Here is a 15,766-nt window from a genome sequence, read left to right on the forward strand (position 1 = left end):
GCTATGACATTATAACGGAGAGCTGAGTGGTTGTGAAAGGGGCCGTATGGCCCGCAAAGCCTAAAATATTTACTATCAGGTCCTTTACTAATGGATGATTCCTGCTCTAGACTTGTCCTGACCAATACAGTGGCAACCTGGAGCTCTTGAAATGGAGGTTGGTTTAAATTAAGTAAAATTAAACGTTTGGTTCCTCAGTTGCACTAACTGGGTTTCAAATGCTCAACAGTCACATGTTGACTGGAGACTTTTGGAGATGCAGTTATAGAACATGTCCGGTGTTGCAGAAAATGCTGCTGGCCAGCAGCGTTCTAGGCTATTCTAAGCAACAAGGGACTCCCCTGTGCTTTGACCACTTGGCACAACTCAGTCATCTGGGTGCAACATCTCTTCTGTAGATTTTTTTGGTTACCTGGTATATTTTGGTGTTTAAAAAATTTTTATTTTTGAGTTAATTTTTGGTAGCTTATATTTTCCTAGAAAATAATTCTTCACTCAAAACTTTTACGTTATCTTTTGATCTCTACCCTATCTGCTTTCCTTAAGAGTATGTTTGTGTGTGGGGTTTCCCACCGTATGTCTCAAGCTGACATCTTAGTTCAGTTAATTTTGTATTTATTCCTTATTTAATAATGAAAGCATGTAAGGTTGTGAATTTTTATCCAAATGCAGCTTTGGCAGCGTTCCGTATGTTTTTAAAAATGTAGCATCTTCCTCATCATCTTTGAAAAAGTCTATAAGATTTACTTTCTTATCTCAAAGGTTAGGAGCATTTAAACATTTCTGATGTGAGCTTTTTACACTGTTTACATTTATTTTCTTGTTTCACTGCATTTTATGGCGGAGAGATTCCGGCCTGTACAATTTTAATAGACATTCATCGAGCTTTTTCTTATGGCTGTTGAACATGGCCACTCTTTGGTGGTATTTCTGGACACTGGAAAATAAAAGGTTGCTTCTCTTAGGAGCAGTGCTGTCCAAAAGAAATAGCAGTCTCAGATACAATTTTAAATTTCTTAGTAACCACATTAAAAAAGGTCAAAAAAAAAAAAAGGAAAATTTTCATCTGTTTTACTTAATCTAGTGTATCCAGGATATTATGTCAACATGCAATATAGAAATTATTAATAAGGTACTTTGCTTTCTTTTTATTTGTGCTAAGCCCTCAAAATTTGGCGTGTATTTTACACGCACAACATGTTCCGTTGGGGTTAACCGCGTTAAGGGATCCGTAGCTCCACGTGGAGACAGGCTACCAGTGGGCGACACGCCTTCAGTGACTATAGAGATCTGTAAAAATGTCTTAAACCCACCTCATGACTGTCTTCAGATTGCTTACGTCTGTGGTATATCCCACCCTACAGAGACAGTATATTGTGTGTGTCAGCTTCTGCTAGTGTTTCTGATGGATTCTGCTCTGTCTGGCTGCCGGTTCATAATAGTTTGTAATATTACCTTTTCATTGTAGAGTGCACCTCTTGGGAATGGCCTTCCTATTTCCTAATCATAAGACAGAACATCTAGGAGACTAGGTTGAAAACAGTAAAAAGACTGGCAGGTTTCCTATAAAAATGACAAAATATTTTTATGTGAAAAAAGATACAACAGACAAAGCAGGAAGGCAGGGCACCATTGAGATCAGCCCGTATGGCTCTTTATCCTCCTAACTGAGTCGATGTGCCTGGCAGCCCTGTGATACAGGTACTATGATTATCTCCATTTTACAGTTAAGGAAACAAAGGCACAGAGAGGTTAAGTAACAGGCCCAAGGTCACACAGCTAGGGAGTAGCAGAACTGGGATTCAAACCCAGGCATTTGGGCTCTGGTGCCTGTGCGCATAACCATCATGCTAAATCACTTCCCCTATGCTTTACGACAGAAGAAAACATTTTAAATGTATATAAAATAATGTAACGTCCAGAACATACAAAAAGCTGCTATCGATCAAGAAGAGAAGTACAGTAAAACCTTGACTTGTGAGCATAATTTGCTCTGGAAACATGCTCGTAATCCAAAGCACTCATATATCAAAGCGGATTTCAAGAACCACTGACTCAGTTGTGATCATGTGACATGTGGCATCATGTCCTACTTGTACTGCAAGACATGGCTCACTTGTCAAGTTAAAGTTCATTAGAGGTGTTTGCTCGTCTTGCGGAACCCTCGCTGAACAAGGTACCCGAAATCCAAGGTCCTACTGGATAAACGCCCCAATAGAAAAATGGGCAAAGGATAAGAACAGGCAATTCTTAGATAAAGAAACGGAAATAGCCAACAAACATATGAAAAGACGCTCAATTTACAAGTCATCGATACAGGCGGGTTAAAACGAGGTACGATTTCTTTCACCCAACAGACTGGGGCAAACATCTTGCGGTTTGCTAACTGGCACCCCTGGGGCGGTACAGAATCTGTCTTGCCTCTTTGAATGGCAAGCTGGCAGTGCCCACCACCATTTTAACTGTTCTTTGCGGCGACATTTACCCCAATGTTTACAGCGGCGCTGTCAACAGAAGCCAAATTATCGAAAGAGCCCAAATGTCCATCAAGTGATGGATGAAATAGATTAGATGTGGTTTATACATACAATGGAATACTACTCGGCGATGAAAAAGAATGAAATCTGGCCATTTGCAGCAACACGGATGGAACTGGAGGATATTATGCTAAGCCAAAGAAGTCAGAGGAAGACAGATATCACATGATTTCACTCATACGTGGAATTTGAGAAACTTTACAGATTTTCATAGGGGAAGGGAAGGAAAAATAAGATAAAAACAGAGGGAGGCAAACCATAAGAAACTCTTAAATACAGAGAACAAACTGATGGTTGAGGGGGTGGGGGAAATGGGGGCTGGGCATTAAGGTAGGCACTTGTTGGGATGGTCACTGGGTGTCATATGTAAGTGATGAATCACTGGGTTCTACTCCTGAAGCCAAGACTACACTCTATGTTAGCTAACTTGAGAATTAAAAAAAAAAAAAAAAAAAAGCATACATGCGAACTTAAAAAACCTTAAAATAAACTGTTCACTTTTTACTTTTTTCACTTAAAAAAAACATTTCTTTTAATTATGTAATCTCTACACCCAAGAGGGCTCGAACTCAAGACCCTGAGATCAAGGGTCACATGCTCTTCTGACTGAGCCAGCCAGGTGCCCCTAGAGCGCACTTTACTTTGACACATGAGCACGGACATACATGCACACAGAAGCTCTTCCTAATCAAGCTCCGCGGGACCACTTGCTGAGTCAATGGCACTGTTTCCCTGCAAAGCTGTGCAGGGGTCCGCTGAGCTCTTTGGTCACCAGGCCACCTGCACACTTCCCTCCCCACCTATGAGCCGCCCGCCCCCGTGCTTGCCGTCACACTCATTCAAGCCAGCTGTACTGCAGGCCACGGGGAGCGGTTTTCATGAAAATTAAGCTGAAGGCTCTTAAGAGGCCAACAAAAAGCAAGTTGCTAAAAACCAAAACCCAAATCAAACTGCTGTTGAATAAAACAACTAAGTATGGGGGGAAACCTCACAAACATCTGTAAGGATTTTGCCCCTACGAGTCTCTGTAAGTGTCTGAACTCCAAAACCAGAGTTTTGCGACATTGTGACTACACTTTATACAGGAAAGAGAAGACACACACAGCTGGTCCCCCGGTGAGAGGCCAGGAGCCCAGAAAAGGCCGGCACACGTCTGCACTGTGTTTTCTTGAACAACGAAAACGTGTTCATGAATTGCTTATTTAATTTTAAAACACTGAAAAATAAAGCGATACCTTCATCAGCGTAAAGGATCCCTTTAACAATACAAGATGATTCGCTCCCTTTGTTAACTTATCTGAATTCGACTCTGTCCCACAATGTAACGGGTCTAGTTTTCCAATCAATTGGAGATTTCGGTCTTTCCATGGAGGATTTAAGCAATTTACACTTATTATAACTGGTAAGTTTGCTACGGACTCTGCCGCCTTATTTTATGTTGTTGGTTTGTGTTTGTGTGTGTGTGTGTGTGTGTGTGTGTGTGTGTGTGCGCTTTTTTATGGTTTTCTTTTATTACAAAGAATATGGTTTTCTTTCATTACAAAGAGAGACCTGTGCTCTCTGCTTTAACTTTACTTATGTTGTAGAAAGCTTGTAAGTTCTACTAGAGTTTATCCCTAAGCTTTCCGAAGTAGTTCAAACCTTTATTTCTCTAATTATCAAAGTAAGACAAAGAAATATTTACCCAGAAATTGGTCTTTTTTCCTTGTTCCAGGGACCAAAAAAAAAAAAAAAAAAAAGTCCCCATGGTGGTAATACTGTGTGAAACAAGTCAAATACAAAATAGTATTGTATAATTCCTAGTTAGGGATGGCGACCGTGCCTGCGGCTGGGGGAGCCTCTAGGAGGGACGGACACCTGCGGGGGTGGGAGGGGTGTCTCTCCACGTGTTCTGGCACCTTCCTCACGGTTGCTTTTCTCAATCCAGCGCCCCCTGCCTCCGGGGAGGTACCCCCATACATCTTCATTTCCACGGGGGCGACTGGCTTCTTTATGCCTCCTCCAGTATTTTTTATGCAAAACTGGGGAGAAGCCACATCGGGAATGGATGCCTACACATTATTTACATCAGAAGTTTCATAAGAAAAAACAAAACTCTTGACACAGCCATTTACAAGTCACTGCTCACAAGTCCCAAGGGATGTCAAGTTTTAATCCATCCCTCCTGATCGTCCCTGACCCTCCCGGGTGGGGTGCCGGCGGCTCTGCACAAAATACCGCCTCCCCCCCCCCCCCCCCCCGGCCCCAACAGCCCCCTCACCTTCCCTGAGCAGCTGTCGAGCACACTGTGAGCCTGAGTCCACGTTAGGGGACTCTGGTCAGGAGTGCTCTCGCTCCCGGTGGTGGGCTGTGGGCACACGTTACTTGTGCCTTTTTAATAAACAAGAAGAACAAATGTTTCTGTGGACTCCAGTGCAGAAGGCACAGGGGTTAAACAGGGCAGGCCATCTGGAGACCCAGCCGCATCTAGGAACAAGTTCCAGTATGGTCCTGAAGGGGCACATGAGTGTGGGTGAGAGACAGATGATGAAACTGAACAGATTGAAAAAAACCCCAAATCTCTCCACCTATCTATCCACCTTTTTTTTTTTTTTTTTTTTTAACGTTTATTTATTTTTGAGACAGAGAGAGAGCATGAACAGGGGAGGGTCAGAGAGAGAGGGAGACACAGAATCTGAAACAGGCTCCAGGCTCTGAGCTGTCAGCACAGAGCCTGACGCGGGGCTCGAACCCACAAACTGCGAGATTATGACCTGAGCCGGAGTCGGCCGCTTAACCGACTGAGCCACCCAGGCGCCCCTCTATCCACCTTTTAAAATTCCCCATGAGCACCCACGTGGATCCTCGGCATTTCCCCCCCAGCAGTCTCTGTCCTCACCGCTGACCGGCCACGCCCTGCTGACTCTAGACCACAGGTGCGCTTTCTGCACCCAAGTAATCTTTGCTCAACTAAATGAACACGAAGATTTCTTAGCGACGCGTTTCTCTCACTGTTAATTTTTCATGGGTTATTTCTCCCTGCCTGCGACAAACCGTTAGGCCACCCAGTGCTTCTGCCTCAGCCTAACTCACAGGCAAGGTCTGGCTGAACCATCAAGTGAAGCAGAGAAGGCACACAAGTCCAGGCAAGGTGGCAGGGGCTCCAGAATGACGCGGTGAAGGTGAACCACAGATGACTGACTTCCTTCCCGGGCCCAGCGAGCTCGGCATCACCGAGTGCATCGGCGCTCACGTGTGCCCCACAAACACCCGACGGCAATGGCGGGGACAAAAGAATGCCACCTTGCTCTCTAATGAAACAGCCAGGCTGTGAACATGCAGGCTTGGGCTGAGCTCTCCTGGAAGGTAATGAGGGATTTTTTGTTGCCTGTGAAATGATGTGAATTTCCCTGCATGTTCTGGATGGCTGAGCCCTGCCTGGAACTCTTCTGGTTAGCCAGCTGGAGGTCCTCCCCTCACAGAAGAAGCCTCACCACCGCCCCCCCCCCCACCCCCACCCCTGGTTAAAACACCTGTATGTTCTGAAAGGAGATAAGGAGATCCCACCCCCTCCCTTCCCGGCAGCCCTTTACCTCCTGCAGTTTGATCTCCTCGGGCTGGAGGATTTCCAGCACCCCGCTGCTCTGGATCTCTGGAAGATCCTGCCAGAGGTTAAATCGCGAGTGGGGGTTACTGAGCAGGCAGATCTGGGGCAGAGCCTTCCTCTCGGGTGGGCTTGCCGGCTCATCCTCCTCCTCCTCGTCCTCATCCTCTCCTGGAGTCTCCTCGCTGGCCGGGGAAACATGGGCATTGGTTTGTATCTCTGCATCCTGTTGTCTCCTGGTTTCAATTTCCTGGAGTGTTGATTTGTCTCGGTATTCCTGATACAGGAGCCCTGAAGTCAAACAGATTTATATGAAGAAAAGGGAAAGATTTCAGACGAAGATCTTTCTGAATCACTAGGTCAGGGCTCGGTACTCTTATCAAGGGCAGGTGCTGCACCTATGAATACATAAAGCCAGCCAGCCTCGCACCCGTCTCCCCAAAAGGCTCCGGGCGGCCCGATGAACTGCCACATCTTCATTTCTCGGGAACGATCAGCATACGGAAGTTTTGTTCAACAAATAAAGAAATCCATGAATGCATTCAAAATCCAATCACACAAATATACTCGGCAAATCTAGAACTTGATGTGTTAATAACCATTGTGCACACAGTTGATGGAGACGTCCCAATTACGTTTCAGTATCCCAACAGGATGCTTTCCCTAGCCTTAAATGCTTCAATATTAAAAACCCAAGTATGTTCATTTGCGAAATGGGAGTAGTTGTAAATTCTCATCGTGAAGGAAAGACCAGTAATTCATCCCTTTTTTTTTTTTTTTTTTTTTTTTTTGCTTTTGCAATTTCAGACTTACCTCCCTGACCAATTGTACTTAAAATAAAAGCACTCTATGTCTGCAAGGAGATTTGGAGGTACATATGAATCAGCACAAACGTAGCATCTCCATAGGGAAAACCCACTTGAGACATCCTGGCTGCAGGGTGGAGGGAGGGTCTCCTCACAGCAGATAAGCTTCAGTGGCCAGGGGGTTTCCTGGCCTAGCGAGACCGGGGTGGGGCCTGCGTGAGGAGGGGGTCAGACCCCTAGGGTCTTGTCTACTTGCCAGGCCATGAAGGTGGTGGTCTATCCTGTTGGGAAGAGAGAGGCCCTGAATGACCGGAGGCAAGCAGCTCTGCCCCCATTTTTGGATGGGTGTGGTTAGGAAGAAAGAGGCTGGGGTTAATTCCCCAGGAGGGTGATGATGCAGACGTGCACTACCTGTGGGGGATGGGGCCAAGTACCCAATTCGGGGAACAGTGATAATAAGGTACAAGTCGGGTGCTGGTGACTGCCTGTTGCTGGGTCATGAATGACATCCAGGTGACCAGCATGGCCACAGGGTGTGGTGGCCCCACTCAGAGAGACCAGGAACACAGGGAGAGGGTACAACTGGGGGATGGGGTGGTGGAGAGATCAGGTGCACCTGAGGGGCACCCAGGAGGAGAGGTCCAGTGGGCAGCTAGCTGGATGCACTGGTCTGAACAGTTGGGGCCCCTTGATATGTCTACCTATAAAACAAAGATGAGTTTCCCAAAGAAATTCTAATTGGGATAAATGTACCACTTGTAAAGCACTTTCTCTTACAATGAACGAAGTACAAACATTAGCTATTATTCCTTCCTTATCTAATTGTTAAATATATCTAAACAGGAGACAAAGGAACGAAAGAAAAACAGATTAACTTTGAAATCCTGAATGTGGCCAGATAAATTATATTCATAAACAGGAGCCAAACAAACTCGCCCTGTGGAATTAGTTGGCTTCCTATGCTCCATAATGCAAAATTATACAGCCTTTATGGTAAGTATAGCGTTTACTTAAAAAAAAAAAAAAAATTAAGGTCCAGGGCGCCTGGGTGGCTCAGTCGGTTGAGCAGCTGACTTCAGCTCAGGTCATGATCTCATAGCTCGTGAGTTCGAGCCCCGCGTCGGGCTCTGTGCTGACGGCTCAGAGCCCGGAGCCTGCTTTGGATTCTGTGTCTCCCTCTCTCTCTGCCCCTAACCCACTCACATTCTGTCTCTGTCTCTCTCAAAAATAAAAATAAACATTAAAAATAATAATACATAATTAAAAAATTTAAAAAAATTAAGATCCTATGATGTTGCAGTGTTAGAATCCTGTGATTTTGCAATGTTACAGTGAAAAAAGAAAAGCAAAGTCTTCGTTAAATGCAATCCAGACTGAAGATCTATAAGACAGAGGTTTAACGTCACTACCTAAACTGGTTCAGTCATGAGCGTAAGATTTAACTGTTGTGCTGACACTGACCCAGTCATTCTCCTGTGATTCCAATGCACAGTGTTTCCAGAGGCTTAAAGAAATCAAGTTTGAGTTGAGTTGGATTCACGTTTCCAGGTGACTGAGCCTCTCACATAGTAGGTACTCATGTATTTGTCGGACGCCTTTAAAAAAATGCCGTTTCTAAAGTTTCACCAAAGCGCTTACTAATCTGGCGTCTTTTTGAAGGTTCAAAAAATACGTCTTACATATGCTACGGTCGGCATATCATGAGTAAATCCTATCTCCGGCATCTCACTGTGATACGTCTGGTGAAAAGCAGCAAAAATATCAGCATTGTGGGTAGTTGGGTTGAAAATAATAATTCAGAAATCACACGGTTGGCTGCCTCTCCCCCATCTCCTCACACCCCTTGTTCCCAGCTGGCAGGGGAGGAGTTTTGTTTGGGTGCTGACCCGTTCTGTGCTCTGGGAAGTGGGTGAATGTTGACTGATCAAAACCTACTGTGATGCTGTATTGTACACCTGGAACGAATATTAGTTTATATGTTAACTAACTGGAATTAAAATAAAAGCTTAAAAAATAGAAGTAAAAACTTTCTCCAAAGGGTGGGGGGAAAAAACCCAAACCAACCAAACAAACAAAAATTCTTTAGAGAGAGCTCTCAATTATCTTAGCAGTATAATGGCTAGCTCCAGGGGATTCCCTTGACAAGAGAAAATCACAGAAATTAGTCTTAAGATTTAGAAATAAATGTCCACATCCAATGTAAATTTCCCTTAAAATCTGGCTTCATCTGCCTAAAGGGCCTCATCTGCCCTATAAGATTCATAGGGGACACTCAGCCCTAATCTGTAAGTTCAAAGTATACAGGTTGTTCATGTATATGCTGAAAGCCAGAAAATAAGTTTAACAAAACCACCTGAAACCAACCAACCAACCAACCAACAAACAAACAAAAAAGCCCTACCGTGATAGTTTCCTCCTTCTTGCCAGTGGTGGGTTTAGACATGAGCATGACATAACCTAACCTGGCCAAGGAGAGTAAGGGGACATCCTACATCTCTGAGAAGGGCTTCCCAAAAAGATATTCCTTACCAATAAACACTTGAAGAATAAACACTTCCCTTTTTTGCTTTTATACATGGCTGCTTGAAGATGTGATGCCTGGAGCTATGGCAGCCATCTTGTGACATGAAGCCCAAATGTTGAGAATGGTGGAGAGAAAGGAGCTGGGTGAGGAAACCAATTCCAGAATTTTCTACCTTTGAGATACAATATTGCCATTGTGTAATGTCATTTTTTGCTGGATATTCTGTTACTTTTGGTCAACGACTCCCACTACCAGTAATTTTAGGATTTTCTTAAAACTCTATAGTTCTTTCTGAAACATTTAGAATATGAATTTCAACACTGTTTTTCCTGGAATTACTGTGACTACAAAGAGTCATCTGACACACTGTGTAACCATTTTTCATAACTTGTTTATTTTTATTGGTCTTAAAATTCAGATAGAGTAGCTTTACCCGAGAAGCTACATGTTAACTGATTAAATTTCTCTACTCCTTGTACTGTTAATACGATTTCCTATTTTATATCTTGTACACTCAGCAAGCACAACTTTGTGTGAAAATTAACTTTACTGGTAAAATCTTTCACCTGGTGTATATATTTTTAATTGTTTTAAATATTTATTTTGGAGACAGACACACAGTGAAAGCAGGGGAGGGGCAGAGAGAGAGAGAGAGGAAGACACAGAATCTGAAGCAGGTTCCAGGCTCCGAGCTGTCAGCACAGCGCCGGATGCGGGGCTCAAACTCACAAGGTCATGACCTGAGCCGAAGTCAGATGCTTAACTGACTGAGCCACCCAGGGGCTGCTTTCACCTGGCATATTATTATTGTTTTTTTAATGTTTATTTATTCTAAGAGAGAGACAGAAAGAGAGTGCGTGTGCGCACACAGAGGAGGGGCAGAGAGAGACAGGGAGACAGAGAATCCCAAGCAGGCTCCCGCGCAGCGCCCGACGCGGGGCTCTATCTCACAAACCGTGAGATCAGGACCTGAGCCAAAATCAAGAGTCGGACGCTTAACCGACCGAGCCACCCAGGTGCCCCCCACCTGGTGTATTATATTCATGCAAAATTAGAAGACCCAGTTCCCATCTTTCCTACTTAAGATGATTTGTACCAGGCTGGCTGTGCTGCCCCGTGAAAGAGGGGGAGTTCTTAGCTCCTCTTGCCCAAGCTCCTGGAGTCATTCAAAATCCCACTTTTTGAATCACTCACATAGAAACTTCTAAAGGGTGGGGGATTCATTTAATTTTAAGTGAACACCTTTCACGTGTCCAGCATCTGTTAGGGGTCAGAGACAACAACAGCACACCTGTGCACACGAAGCCCGTCTCAGGGTCCATCACAGGGTCTCGGGGTCCGTGGTCTATAACGACAGCTGTGTGCACCATGCTGAGCAATTCTGTTCTGGCCTCCGTGGGAGACGCTGCAAACCCCAAGAGCAGGCTACAGAATGCCCACACCTGCCTTCGCCTTTTCCTCCCTGCTTGATTCCCCTGTGGCTTTAGGAACGCGTCCTTATCTGATACCTGGCAAGGAACGCCCTTCCTTCCGGGAGGTAAGGGCAGATAGGGCTGTTGGAGGAGACTGCTCGGCACCGGCCTCAAGTCCATAAGGGAGGAAGCGAGAAGGTGCTGACGGCTCTGGGTTGTCGTCCATCCATCACAGCCGGTGAGCACTTACTACGGATCCAGCCCAGGAGCCGGACAGAGATATTCACCAATTATACCAGCGGATACTGGAAGGGGGTGGTGGGAGAAAAGACTTGGAATATTAGTCCCTGCGGTTTGCCACATGCCGAGGGCCAGCCTGAGTGCACACCAGCGCTCAGGTCCCCTGACTCCCTGCTTCAAGCTTGTGCCACTAGCCTAACGGGACCGGCCACCTCCAGGAGGGGTGGGCCTGCCGCCCATAATGCAGAGGACAGCCCCTCTCTCCGCGAAAGGAGGCATGGAGCTCCCCACCCCCACTCTACGTCCCTCCCAGTGATGACACTGGTTTTAGCCACAGAAGATCCCTTTCGAGAGGGTAGAAGTCCAGGTTTCCAGCGTATGCTAAGGCAGAGGTGGGTTTCCTCACTACGAAGGACAATGCGGCAGAGAGGCGGGAGGAAAAGGTTTCTAAGGGTCTTTGCTCTCGGCCCCTGTCCGTTACCCCAGCAAACAAAGGGAAAATCTGCCACCATCACCCAGCCTGACACACAGGAAGCCCTGGTAACAAAATTCCTGGAGTCAGCGCAGCCCAACAGCTCGCAGAATGCGCCCCACCCCCTCTGCTGTGCGCGGGGCTCCGCTCCCCTCGGGGTTCAGTCTGGAAAAAACCCTTCCAGGGAAGAGTGGGCTGGCCCGAGAAGTCTCCCACAGACAGGGTCTCCTGGGGCAACGGAAACTCTGCTTCCACTCGACACCTCATGTCTGCCTCAGTGACTCAGAGAGAGGACAGTAACGATGTATTTAGGGATAAAGCTTCCAAACCTGGCATTTTAATTTAACGGATAAAGTGCTGCTCTGACGACACCGAAGGACAAAAAGATTTGCTAAGCAGCCGGTACCGTTTTCCAAATAACGGAGCCCACGTTGCCCCCCTTCACTACCCCTTCACTACCGCCGGTGGGGACTGTCACGGGAGGGACCTCGTTTGACGGCGTTAGCAACTTTTGACTTTTAAATCCAAGTGCTTGCGTTCTCGGGACACCTTCTCGACCCACTCTGCGCTCACACAGTTCTTGAGCCACAGCTGTGCCCCGCACCCTGGGCCACGTTCCTGGAAAGCAGGTGACACCAGGCTTCCCTTCCGAACCCAGGGGCCTCTGGGGCTCCCACTCCGTCTCCATCTTACCCTTCCTTCCCACCACTGCCTCTTCTTCCTGAGCCTGGGTCTCCGCAGAAGCCATTCTCAGACCTGGCGGTCTTCCCAGGTCTTTCCCAGGCCGCTCCCAGGAGGGGCTCCCACAGCACCCCTTCCTGCAAAACCCAGCAGGGCCTCACCCCTGGTCTTTTCGGCAGAAATGACAAGGGGGCAGAGGGCCCTCCCCCGGAAAGGGCTGGGCAGGTAGGCCTCTCTGGAGAGCAGGACTCACGTCCACTTGCTGCAGCCCAATTATACAGCACCATTAAAATGTGGCAGTTCTGCCTGTGGAACCGCTTGGAACCGAATGTGTCGAAAACGTCCCTTAGCCACACGGGGTACAGTGCTCGCAGAAATGCAACGGCATCTCACGGGCAGGGGGACCCCCGAGTCCACCAGGGCGCCTCCCAGTGGAGCCCCGCCGCCGCCAAGGACACCCACCTATCTGTTCGATGAGGTTTCTCCACGAGTCTGCGGGAATGGGGTGGATCATCTGCAGGGCCTCGGTGAGCGTGGTCGGGCTGTCGGCGAGCGCCGGGCACTCCTCGGGCGTGGCCCCATTTCCCGGCGTGGAGGACGACTCGCTGCCCGAGAGAAGGAGGCGCAGCGCGGGTTATTTTTAAGCAACGACACACCTTGGCCGGCTCGCGCGTGGTGTCCGCACAAGTGGCCCGGGCCAACTGGACCCTGACGCGGGACGGGCCAGGCGGGCCCCACAGGCCCTTTTGGTCACCGCGCCCGGGCGCGACCGGGGTGATTCATTCCCACACCAGCCCGCCCAAACCCTTCATGTTTTCGGAGCTCGCGGGCAGGCGTCGGAAACTTGGCGCGCCCCTGCCTGCTCCGCGGCGCCGACCGGCCGCCCCGACGGGTCGGGCGGCCGGAATCCCAGCCGGCGCTGCTCACCCCCTGCCGTCCGCTTGTCGCGCGACCCCCGGCCCCCGACTCCCTCCGGCTCCGATCCTCGCGTCCCAGGGCCACGCGGCGCGAAGATGGGGGGGGCGGGGGCGCCGAGCGGGACGCGCGCGCCCAGGGCGCCTGGGAGGGGCGCGGGAGGAGCCCCGGGGCGGGGATCCGGGCGTCGGCGGCCCGGGCCGGCGCGCACCCCCAGCCCCCGGGCGCGGAGCCCGCACGACCCCGGCCGCAGGTGGAAGTGGCGGGCGGCGGGGGCACCGGAGCCGGGGGCGGGCGCTAGGCCGCGGGGGTCGGCGTCCCCCGCGCGGGGGCCAGCGGCGCGCGGGGGCGGCGCGCGGGGGTCGCGGCGGCCGCTGGTCCTCACCTGCCCGGCAGGTGTCCCGCCGCCGAGTCGCGCGCGTCGCTCTCCGAGGTGGAACTGTCGTGGTCCACGGCGCAGGCGGCACTGAAGGCAGCGGCCAGCAGCTCCATGGGGGCCGGCGGCCGGGCGGGCGCTGGGGCCGGGTGTCGGGCCGCGCTGGGGGCTCGGAGCCGGGCCGGGGGCGACGGGCGGGCGCCAGAACGGGGTCGCAGCGCGCGCGGCTGGAGCTGGAGCCGGAGCCGCCGCTGCCGCCGCCGCTGCCGCTGCCGAGCGCTCCCGCGGGCGGGCGGGCGGGCGGGCGGACCGGCGGGCGCGCGCCCGGAGGCTCCGTGTTGCCACGGCAACGGGCGAGGCGGGAGGGGCGCGCGCGGCGGGGGCGAGGCCGGGCGGTGGCGGGGCGGGGGAGCGCGGGCTGGGCGCGACCGGGGCCCCGCGGGCGCCGACTGCCGCACGGACCTCCCGGCCGGCCGGGCGCTGGGAGAGGGGCAGGCAGCACGGGCGGGGGCCGGCGACCTGCGCCTTCGCCTCCCGCCCCCTCCTCGTCGCCTGGCCTGCCCGCCCCCGCACCCCCCCCCCCCCCGGCTCGCACGGCGAACTTGGAAGGTACCGGCGAGGTGACCCTCTGCCCCGCCCCCCCCCCCCCCGAACCTCCGCCCTGCCCACGCCGCGCAGCCCCTGCAGCCCTGCCGCCCCCGACAGGCACCCGCCCGGGGACCCAGCCTCGGTGGAGTGCGTCCTCGCTGGAGGTGCCCCTGTCCGAGGGAGTGCGAGGCCGAGCCTGGGGTCCTGGAGACACCCTGCACCCCGGCTCCTGACACAGACTATGCAGACGGGGCCAACCGGAGGCCTCTCCGGGAGAGGCCTGAGGCCCCGAGGCCCTGGTGGCCGGGGCTGGGTACGGAGGAGCGAGAAGGGAGAAGCAAAGTGCCCCCAAACTTGCACCCGGTTTCCCTGCCTGGTCACATTGTCTCTGGAATCTGCACGTTCGTGGTTAGTTCAGTCCGCTTCCGGATGCACAAAGCAAACAAAAGGGGTAACGGGAGTCTAGTGGAATGTCAGTGATCCGGAGTGACGTGGAAATCTAGAGGCATTTTCATACAGCAAGACGACCGGCCTAGTCCTTGTGTCCCTTTCTGAGGCCAGCCTGCCGGCTCCCTTGATGGGCCCCCGGTGACAGCGCCTGCTTCTGCAGGCCGGGGCCAGTTACTGAGGAGGCCTGGGGCCTGGGGACTGGAGCGCAAAGAGGAAAAAAATCTTCCTCTGAGCATTGCCCTGCACGTCCCACCCACCGGGCGTTTGTTTAAATGAACCAATTCCTCCTTTGGGGATGCAAATACTCCTGGTGGGAGCGGTTTAGCTACTGGTTAGTAGGTTGGCCCTGATGGGTTCCTTAGCCAGCCATCTGGAACACGGTGGTGGTGGTGGTGGTAAAGGCAGAGGGGCAGGGATTGGGTGGGAAGGAAAGAAAGTAGCTTGAGGGGAGGCTTGTGGCCTGGGAGAGAACTCCCCTCCCCAGACGGTATCAGGGGAACCCCATGGACCTTGCCTGGTCCGTCCTCCCCCGTTCTGACTCTGGGGAAGGGTGCTTAGGTTGTCTGAAATCCAGTCCCTAAAGCTGCTACCTCACTGTCCGTCCCCTCTAGGGTCTAAAGTCTTGCTCTTAAGGCCTCAGATTATTTGCATGACAACCATCTGCTCTCTTTTTCCGAGCCAAACCCCTTCCTTCCTTGACTCATTCCACACGTCCTCTCTTCTACTCCACATTTTCGTCTGCTCTCAGGCCCTTTTCACCGGGATGCCTCTTAATCATTCCACCAGTGCACTCACATGTCCCCACTGCCCCCAGCAGCCAACCAGGGCACCAGGCCCAAGGTGAGAGCTGGCCTCAGCCTTCTTCGTGTCACTCCAGGTGTCAGTGCCTCATTGAGCCCCCTGGATCCCTGAAGTGCTTCAAGGCAGGACGCACCCCCCACCCCCTGCATTTGGACCTCTCCCCAGTCCATCCCTGTCTCTGTCCGTTTTCTAAATTATGGGTCTGCTTTGGTCCCTTCCCTGCTTAAACACCTGTGTTGGAGTCCCAGGGCCACCAGCTTCGTGGTGTTGTAACAGGCTCGTCACCAGCCTCCTTCTCCCTGCCTGCTTCCTCGGGGCCCCTGCCCTTGCCGGCAACTCTGAGGCTTTGGCTTCCCCACACGCTCGTCCGGGCTCTGAGCT

The 15,766-nt window shown here is 51.1% G+C and overlaps 1 protein-coding gene across 1 annotated transcript in view; it reads right to left on the bottom strand.

The window, feature by feature from the left end:
* The window catches only part of NGEF (neuronal guanine nucleotide exchange factor), a 37,135-nt gene extending 23,427 nt beyond the window's left edge, over positions 1-13,708 (bottom strand). The window contains exons 1-3 of the mRNA XM_042950543.1: positions 13,556-13,708; positions 12,718-12,860; positions 6,110-6,411 (exon numbers count right to left, since the gene is read on the bottom strand). Of these exons, the coding sequence (XP_042806477.1) occupies positions 6,110-6,411; positions 12,718-12,860; positions 13,556-13,662 (552 nt within the window). The 5' untranslated portion in view covers positions 13,663-13,708. The remainder of the gene's footprint in view (positions 1-6,109; positions 6,412-12,717; positions 12,861-13,555) is intronic.
* Between the last annotated feature and the right edge of the window lie 2,058 nt (positions 13,709-15,766).

Source organism: Panthera leo, chromosome C1 (assembly GCF_018350215.1).
Source record: "Panthera leo isolate Ple1 chromosome C1, P.leo_Ple1_pat1.1, whole genome shotgun sequence".
In the NCBI taxonomy this organism is placed as follows: Eukaryota; Metazoa; Chordata; class Mammalia; order Carnivora; family Felidae; genus Panthera; species Panthera leo.